General features: G+C 43.6%; 1 protein-coding gene across 1 annotated transcript; it reads left to right on the top strand.

The window, feature by feature from the left end:
- The first annotated feature begins 959 nt into the window (after window positions 1-959).
- LOC124658969 lies at window positions 960-1,570 on the top strand. The gene has a single exon (XM_047196949.1). It carries the CDS (start codon window positions 1,041-1,043, stop codon window positions 1,386-1,388), a length of 348 nt encoding a protein of 115 aa, XP_047052905.1. The 5' UTR covers window positions 960-1,040; the 3' UTR covers window positions 1,389-1,570.
- The last annotated feature ends 8,708 nt before the right edge of the window (window positions 1,571-10,278 follow it).

The following is a 10,278-nucleotide window of genomic DNA, read 5'->3' as shown; positions in this document are numbered from 1 at the left end:
ATATCCGATGATATAGTTTTGAATGACATACGGCTTATATTTGATTGACCCAATTATAAGTTGATGTTTATCTCAAAAAATAAAGTGGCTTTGTATATAAAAACCAAGGAAGTAAACCGAAAATACATACAGTAGATCATATTTTGAGTGCGTTCGACACTCCTGCGCTTATCCCGTAAGGTCTGAGCGTCTATAATCCAAAAATTAATCATCCAAAGGTTAGCACATCTAGAAACCAAAAATTAATCATCCAGAGGCCTGAACTATTAGAAACCACAAATTTATCATCCAGAGGTCTAAACATCTAGAAACTAAAAATTAATCATCCAGAGGTCTGAACTTCTAGAAACCAAAATTTAATCATGGAGAGGTCTGTACTTCCAGAAACCAAAAAATAATCATCCAAAAGGCTACTTGCATGTTTGCGTCACCCCTGCTGTCATCAGAGTCAAACGATGGTGTAGTACATCAGAGATGATGATCTTATCGGAGTTTTAAAAAGAGGGATGTTGAGCCGATCATCCGATCAGCTAATTTGCCTTGAGCACCAAGGCTGCATAATGCACTACCGAACAACAATAAAGAGCTCAACTGCTTAACAAACAAACCAGACGTTTCTAATAGATCCAAAATTTCCTGACCTCCTTCCTTGCCCTAGCCGTTGGCGCTGACAACGTCAGCAAATTTGAGGTGTTGCTTCAGAACGAATCTTCCAGGGTAATGGGCACACGTACAGCCGTCAGGCTCAACTGTGTTTTGTTAATTGACCTGCATTGGGATTGACTTTGAATCATCTTCTTCTAGTCTCCAGCTCTCTCGTGTTTTCGTTTACTTTTCGCGTCTTCCTCTCCATTTCCGTCCATCGATTACTCGCTTTACTTTACAAATTCTACTTGTGGAGGCATCATCAGCCCAACATATAAAGCTCGGTCGAGATCGAGGCGGAGAAGTTCAGAAGTGCAGATAATAAGTACACCAAAGACGCAACAAGAAGCAAGTAAGCAGCTAGCAGAGTCGATCGTTGAGCTTGGATTGATCTGATGGCGCGCGGGAAGGTAGCGGAGTGGATACGGAAGAGGACGATGCCGAGGAAGTCGTCGTCGTCCCGGCGCCGGAGCAGTACTCCCAGCGGGGCGGCCGAGGAGCCGATACTACGGGAGGAAGCGCCGGAGAGCTGGAGCGGGGCGCCGTCGCCGGCTCCGAGAAAGTCGGACTCGAAGGTCCGATCGAGCGGCTTAGCGGCAATGCTCCGGTGGCGGCCGCGCGTGAACGTGGTGGCCGTGCTGTACGGGAAGGTGGTGTACCACCTGATGTGGCTGGTCGAGTCCGTCGTGGTGGTGGGAAGACTGGTCTTCTTCCTCATGCGCTTCGGCTTCAAGCAGCTCTGAATTCTCGTGCGACTATGCATGGCGCTGAGGGGCGAGTGCAAGAAACGTGCGTGATTCTTTGCTTGACTTTTATTTTGACTTTTTTATTCTCTTGCGCGAATTCGTTTTGCCGTTTTTCAGTGGCATTCGATCGGTGAGAAGTTGTAAATGCCCTCGGCCCTCTTGTCTTGTGTATAAAGAAATCGTTCCAATTATAGTCCTGCTCATGATCATAAAGTAGTAATGTGTTATGGTATTTCTTGGAGTAAATTCCAAAAAACCACCACATTGTGGTGAAAACTTCAAAAACCCACCACTACTCAATGAAATTGTAAAAATTACAAAAAGTCAACCGTTATTACACGAATTTATTGCAATATTCATTAAATTACGTTTTTAGCCGCCTTAGCATGAAGATCCAGTATCAGTGGTGACGTGGTGTAGTGGAAACGGCCGGCTCGAATAGCCGTCAAGGGCTGTAGGGGACATTTCAGCGGGTACCGATCAGCTACAAGTGACAAAGCATTTACTACCTGTCACTAGAAAAAAAAACCATTAATCCAATGTAGCTCGTCGGTGAACATCGATCACCAAAAATATGTATATGTTGTAGTTTAGGCAACTCACAGCTTACAAAGCTGTGTATTTGCCAAGTTTCACTAGGAGAATCTCCACCGTCGCGCCCCAAACAGGTGTTGGCAGGTGCATGCACCGATAACGCTGTATCGGGCGCGCTTCTTAGTTTAGGGAAGGCCATTTCACATCGGCCAGCCTTTACGGACGGTCCCCAATTTTTGTTTTTTGTTTTTTGAATCGAATTTACAACATTTTACATAGTTTCAATAATTCAAACAATATTTTTATAGTGTTAAAACACACAAATTATTTCACACAAATAGTTCAAACAAATAAGTTAAATTATTAATATAAGAACAAGAATAAATTACAATGGCGTTTCCTCTCTGCACCCACAAATGCTCAATTAGATTGTAGTTGAGTATGTGCACTTACATTTCGTATTTCTTCATGCATCCGCGGAAAAGTAGCAAACTAGGCCGGTGCCTGCTCAATCTTAGCAAGAGGTCCCTGAAAATCAAATGGATGGTCATCACCCGCGCTCACTCTCAATGATCATGTTGTGTATGACCACACAAGCGTTTATCAACTGCCACATCTGAGACTCCGACCAGGTGAGAGCAGGGTACCGAATAATGGCAAAACGTTGCGGGAGCACACCAAATGTCCGCTCTACATCCTTGCGACATGCTTCCTGGAATGTCGCAAAATAACATTTCCTTCTCCGAGACAGGATCTTGGATTATCTTGACAAATGTAGCACATTGTGGATAGATACAATTGGCTAGAAAGTGCCCCTTGTTGTATGTGTGGCCGTTGATCTTGAAGTTGACAGGTTGACCTTGTTCCTCAGCTAGCCTTGCAAACACCGAAGAGCGTTGCAACATGTTGATGTTTGTGTGAGTTCCTGCCATAAGACATGTAGTTTAGCCCTAGCTAATAACGAATGGTAGTTCAGCGCACAACTAGTTGAATTGTACACAGGCAGGGCACAAACGGGAGTAGTTCATAACACAACATGTCATGGAAATGCTTTTTTCTTCTTGTTCAGATCCTAGAGTTGCCTTTTCTATTAGCCAACATAGCATCCGTCCACTCCCGCCTCTTGTTCTTCCAGGCGATGTTATCGTTGCCAGCAACACCATGGCCATCATCATTGCCGCCAAGCATGACTTCATGCTCCTCCGGGAAGAACGAACCAATACCCCATCATAAGATCCAGTTATGGAGAACGCAACATGCAAGATCCAGACTAACCTGGGTGGAGAAGGTGTGGGAAGACTTCTGGTCAAGGATCATTAATCTGAACTCCAGAGCTACGAATGCCCTCTCGAGCGTGACTCTGAGGCTAGAGTGTCTAAGGTTGAGGAGTTCCTTGGTATTCCTGGGTTAGAACCTTGTAGAGAACTCATTGAGCTAGTACCTTGTGGACCTAAAGGGTGGGAGAAAAACAGGACGGCACGCATAGCCAACATCAGCTAGGTAGAACTACCCTCACGGACTTTCAGGCCATGAGCTCTCTCCAAGTTGTCACTCGGAATCGTAGCATCATGGGTTGATTCTTCCCACCCCGCAAGCACATTTTATGTGAACTTCTGTTGCGGTCAGAAACCCACCGGCGAGCAACGACGGGCAACACAGTAGAGCCGGGAGGCTCCCAGGACTACGGCTGGCCCTGGTCCCTCGAGCGACGGCCCGCAAAGCCTCGGCACGCACGTCCGATGCTGGTGCAAGGGCGTGCCACCTGACCTATACCTGGTCAGGAAGGTGATGGATTTGCTTCGCTTAGTTTCCTGCATGGCATACACGTAAACATTAAATACGAGTCTCGATCGGCTCTCGGGTTATCCTGTGAATCGGCTCAAGGAGCCGATCCACCCATGATTCGTATGAGGTCTACGATCACATGGTGGTCCTGCTTGATCAATATAAAGCTAAAACGACCTACGACGATTTAGGATTTTCACCACATAATCGGAACATCCTACGCGTGATTGAGCCTCGGCAGCCACGCACGGTGATAATAAACCAACCCTAGACAAGGCCTAAAAACCAACATGAAGTTGATCCCCGGAACATCTTATCTAGGGCTAGCAAACTACACCCTACGTGCTACTGGATCCTTCAACCCGTTTGCAAGGCCTAACTATGCAGATATTACACTAATCCTTGAAGAACAAGGAGCAATCATAACGGATCGGATCTGCTAAATAATGATCAAGCGAGGTGCCGCCTGATGCGTGTAGCTGACACGTCCGTTGGGAACCCTGATACGTCTCCGACGTATCGATAATTTCTTATGTTCTATGCCATATTATTGATGATACCTACATGTTTTATGCACACTTTATGTCATATTCGTGCATTTTCTGGAACTAACCTATTAACAAGATGCCGAAGTGCCGGTTCTGCTTTCTATGCTGTTTTTGGTTTAGAAATCCTAGTAACGAAATATTCTCGGAATTGGACGAAACGAAGACCCAGGTTCCTATTTTCACCGGAAGCATCCAGAACACCCGGGAAGGACCAGAGGGGGGGCACTGGGCCCCCAGATGATAGGGTGGCGCGGCCTGGGCCCTGGCCGCGCCAGCCTATGTTGTGGCCCCCTCGTCTGGCCCCCGACTCTGCCCTTCCGCCTACTTAAAGCCTCCGTCGCGAAACCCCTGAGACGAAGAACCACGATACGGAAAACCTTCCAGAGCCGCCGCCATCGCGAAGCCAAGATCTGGGGGACAGGAGGCTCCGTTCCGGCACCCTGCCGGAGCGGGGAAGTGCCCCCGGAAGGCTTCTCCATCGACACCGCTGCCATCTCCACCGCCATCTTCATCACCGCTGCTGCTCCCATGAGGAGGGAGTAGTTCTCCATCGAGGCTCGGGGCTGTACCGGTAGCTATGTGGTTCGTCTGTCTCCTATGTGCTTCAATACAATAATCTCATGAGCTGCCTTACATGATTGAGATTCATATGATGATGCTTGTAATCTAGATGTCATTATGCTAGTCAATTGAGTTTTACCTATGTGATCTCCGGAGACTCCTTGTCCCACGTGTGTAAAGGTGACAGTGTGTGCACCGTGTGGGTCTCTTAGGCTATATTTCACAGAATACTTATTCACGGTTGAATGGCATAGTGAGGTGCTTATTTATATCTCTTTATGATTGCAATATGTTTTGTATCACAATTTATCTATGTGCTACTCTAGTGATGTGTTATTAAAGTAGTTTTATTCCTCCTCGCACGTGTGCAAAGGTGACAGATGTGTGCACCGTGTTAGTACTTGGTTTATGCTATGATCATGATCTCTTGTAGATTGCGAAGTTAACTATTGCTATGATAATATTGATGTGATCTATTCCTCCTACATATGCATGAAGGTGACGAGTGTGCATGCTATGCTAGTACTTGGTTTAGTCTTTTGATCTATCTTACACTAAAGGTTACTAAAATATGAGCATTATTGTGGAGCTTGTTAACTCCGGCATTGAGGGTTCGTGTAATCCTACGCAATGTGTTCATCATCCAACAAAAGTGTAGAGTATGCATTTATCTATTCTGTTATGTGATCAATGTTGAGAGTGTCCACTAGTGAAAGTGTAATCCCTAGGCCTTGTTCCTAAATACTGCTGTTGCTGCTTGTTTACCGTTTTACTGCGTTACTACTGCTGCGTTACTACTGCTTGTTTACTCGTCTCGGGCAAAGCACTTTTCTGGTGCCGTTGCTACTACTTATTTATACCACCCGTATTTCACTATCTCTTCGCCGAACTAGTGCACCTACTAGGTGTGTTGGGGACACAAGAGACTTCTTGCTTTGTGGTTGCGGTGGTCTCATGAGAGGGATATCTTTGACCTCTTCCTCCCCGAGTTCGATAAACCTTGGGTGATCCACTTAAGGGAAAACTTGCTGCCGTTCTACAAACCTCTCGCTCTTGAAGGCCCAACACTCGTCTACAGGAAAGGAGGGGGAACGTAGACATCAAGCTATTTTCTGGCGCCGTTGCCGGGGAGGGAAGGTAAACGGCACTCACACATTGGCAAGCCCGGCAACTAAGCACTTTTCCTCCCTCGTCAACTACGCGCCAAGCTATTTTCTGGCGCCGTTGCCGGGAGGAAAGGTAAAAAGGCACTCATACTACGGTTCCGGTGTAACGAGTACTTTTCTGGCGCCATTGTGTTTGTGCTCGAAGCTATTTCCTTTAGATCCTGCAATTGCATCTTTTTGTTTCTTGTTTACACTAGTTTGGCATAATGGACAACAATGAGCTTCTTATTCTATTTCCTGATTTAAGACATGGATTGTTTGATGCGAAAATTAAAAAACCTATGGAATCTTATTTGCATGCTTGGTAGTAATATTAGTATGAATGCTTTGAACACCATTGTTGATAATAATGTAGAAAGTTCTAAGCTTGGGGAAGCTGGTTTTCATGATCTTTTTAGTCCCCCAAGCATTGAGGAGAAAATTTTCTTTGATAATACTATGCCTCCTATATTTGATGATGAGAATAATAATGATAGCTACTTTGTTGACTTTGCTCCCACTACAACTAATAAAATTGATTATGCCTATGTGGAGAGTAATAATTTTATGCATGAGACTCATGATAAGAATGCTTTATGTGATAGTTATATTGTTGAGTTTTCTCATGATGCTACTGAAAGTTATTATGAGAGAGGAAAATATGGTTGTAGAAATTTTCATGTTACTAAAATGCCTCTCTATGTGCTGAAATTTTTGAAGCTACACTTGTTTTATCTTCCTATGCTTGTCACTTTGTTCTTCATGAATTCATTTGTGTACAAGATGCCTCTTCATAGGAAGCATGTTAGACTTAAATGTGTTTTGAATTTGCCTCTTGATGCTCTCTTTTGCTTCAAATACTATCTCTTGCGAGTGCATCATTAAAACTGCTTGAGCCCATCTTAATGGCTATAAAGAAAAGAACTTCTTGGGAGATAACCCATGTGTTTATTTTGCTACAGTACTTTGTTTTATATTTGTGTCTTGGAAGTTGTTTACTACTGTAGCAACCTCTCCTTATCTTAGTTTTATGTTTTGTTGTGCCAAGTAAAGTCTTTGATAGAAAAGTAAGTACTAGATTTGGATTACTGCGCAGTTTCAGAATTCTTTGCTGTCACGAATCTGGGTCTATCTCCCTGTAGGTAGCTCAGAAAATTACGCCAATTTACGAGCATGATCCTCGGATATGTACGCAACTTTCATTCAATTTGAGCATTTTCGTTTGAGCAAGTCTGGTGGCCTAATAAAATCCATCTTTACGGACTGTTCTGTTTTGACAGATTCTGTCTTTTATTTCGCATTGCCTCTTTTGCTATGTTGGATGAATTTCTTTGATCCACTAATGTCCAGTAGCTTTATGCAATGTCCAGAAGTGTTAAGAATGATTGTGTCACCTCTGAACATGTGAATTTTTATTATGCACTAACCCTCTAATGAGTTGTTTCGAGTTTGATGTGGAGGAAGTTTTCAAGGATCAAGAGAGGAGTATGATGCAATATGATCAAGGAGAGTGAAAGCTCTAAGCTTGGGGATGCCCCGGTGGTTCACCCCTGCATATTCTAAGAAGACTCAAGCGTCCAAGCTTGGGGATGCCCAAGGCATCCCCTTCTTCATCGACAACATTATCAGGTTCCTCCCACGAAACTATATTTTTATTCCGTCACATCTTATGTACTTTACTTGGAGCGTCTGTTTGTTTTTGTTTATGTTTGAATAAGTTCATCATGCTTGTGTGGGAGAGAGACACGCTCCGCTGGTTCATATGAACACATGTGTTCTTAGCTTTTAATTTTCATGGCGAAGTTTCTTCTTCGTTAATTTGTTATATGGTTGGAATTGGAAAATGATACATGTAGTAAATTGCTATAATGTCTTGGATAATGTGATACTTGGCAATTGTTGTGCTCATGTTTAAGCTCTTGCATCATATACTTTGCACCCATTAATGAAGAAATACTTAGAGCTTGCTAATTTGGTTTGCATATTTGGTTTCTCTAGAGTCTAGATAACATCTAGTATTGAGTTTTGAACAACAAGGAAGACGGTATGGAGTCTTATAATGTTTACAATATGTCTTTTATGTGAGTTTTGCTGTACCGTTCATCCTTGTGTTTGTTTCAAATAACCTTGCTAGCCTAAACCTTGTATCGAGAGGGAATACTTCTCATGCATCCAAAATACTTGAGCCAACCACTATGCCATTTGTGTCCACCATACCTACCTACTACATGGTATTTATCCGCCATTCCAAAGTAAATTGCTTGAGTGCTACCTTTAAAATTCCATCATTCACCTTTGCAATATATAGCTCATGGGACAAATAGCTTAAAAACTATTGTGGTATTGAATATGTACTTATGCACTTTATCTCTTATTAAGTTGCTTGTTGTGCGATAACCATGTTTACGGGGACGCCATCAACTATTCTTTGTTGAATATCATGTGAGTTGCTATGCATGTCCGTCTTGTCCGAAGCAAGAGAGATCTACCACCTTCATGGTTGGAGCATGCATATTGTTAGAGAAGAACTTTGGGCCGCTAACTAAAGCCATGATTCATGGTGGAAGTTTCAGTTTGGACATATATCCTCAATCTCATATGAGAATAATAATTGTTGCCACATGCTTATGCATTAAAGAGGAGTCCATTATCTTGTTGTCCATGTTGTCCCGGTATGGATGTCTAAGTTGAGAATAATCAAAAGCGAGAAATCCAAAATCCGAGCTTTCTCCTTAGACCTTTGTACAGGCGGCATGGAGGTACCCCATTGTGACACTTGGTCAAAACATGTGCATTGCAAAGATCCGGTAGTCCAAGTTAATTAGGACAAGGTGCGGGCACTATTAGTATACTATGCATGAGACTTGCAACTTGTAAGATATAATGTACATAACTCATATGCTTTATTACTACCGTTGACAAAATTGTTTCATGTTTTCAAAATAAAAGCTCTAGCACAAATATAGCAATCGATGCTTTCCTCTTTGAAGGACCATTCTCTTTACTTTTATGTTGAGTCAGTTCACCTATCTCTCTCCACCTCAAGAAGCAAACACTTGTGTGAACTGTGCATTGATTCCTACATACTTGCATATTGTACTTGTTATATTACTCTATGTTGACAATTATCCATGAGATATACATGTTACAAGTTGAAAGCAACCGCTGAAACTTAATCTTTCTATGTGTTGCTTCAATGCCTTTACTTTGATTTATTGCTTTATGAGTTAACTCTTATGCAAGACTTATTAATACTTGTCTTGAAGTACTATTCATGAAAAGTCTTTGCTTTATGATTCACTTGTTTACTCATGACATTACCATTGTTTTGATCGCTGCATCCACTACATATGTTTACAAATAGTATGATGAAGGTTATGATGGCATATCACTTCAGAAATTATCTTTGTTATCGTTTTACCGACTCGGGACGAGCAGAACTAAGCTTGGGGATGCTTGATACGTCTCCGACGTATAGATAATTTCTTATGTTCTATGCCATATTATTGATGATACCTACATGTTTTATGCACACTTTATGTCATATTCGTGCATTTTCTGGAACTAACCTATTAACAAGATGCCGAAGTGCCAGTTCCTGTTTTCTGCTGTTTTTGGTTTCAGAAATCCTAGTAACGAAATATTCTCGGAATTGGACGAAACGAAGACCCAGGTTCCTATTTTCACCGGAAGCATCCAGAACACCCGGGAAGGACCATAGGGGGGGCACTGGGCCCCCAGATGATAGGGTGGCGCGGCCTGGGCCCTGGCCGCGCCAGCCTATGGTGTGGCCACCCCTTCGACCCTCCTGCGCCGCCTCTTCGCCTATATAAAGCCTCCGTCGCGAAACCCCTGATGCGAAGAACCACGATACGGAAAACCTTCCAGAGCCGCCGCCATCGCGAAGCCAAGATCTGGGGGACAGGAGTCTCCGTTCCGGCACCCTGCCGGAGCGGGGAAGTGCCCCGGAAGGCTTCTCCATCGACACCGCTGCCATCTCCACCGCCATCTTCATCACCGCTGCTCGCTCCCATGAGGAGGGAGTAGTTCTCCATCGAGGCTCGGGGCTGTACCGGTAGCTATGTGGTTCATCTCTCTCCTATGTGCTTCAATACAATAATCTCATGAGCTGCCTTACATGATTGAGATTCATATGATGATGCTTGTAATCTAGATGTCATTATGCTAGTCAAGTGAGTTTTACTTATGTGATCTCCGGAGACTCCTTGTCCCACGTGTGTAAAGGTGACGAGTGTGTGCACCGTGTGGGTCTCTTAGGCTATATTTCACAGAATACTTATTCACCGTTGAATG

The sequence above is a fragment of the Lolium rigidum genome, chromosome 6 (assembly GCF_022539505.1).
Source record: "Lolium rigidum isolate FL_2022 chromosome 6, APGP_CSIRO_Lrig_0.1, whole genome shotgun sequence".
Lineage (NCBI taxonomy): Eukaryota > Viridiplantae > Streptophyta > Magnoliopsida > Poales > Poaceae > Lolium > Lolium rigidum.
The sequence above is the reverse complement of the archived record's forward strand: the minus strand, read 5'-3'. Positions and strand labels throughout refer to the sequence as shown.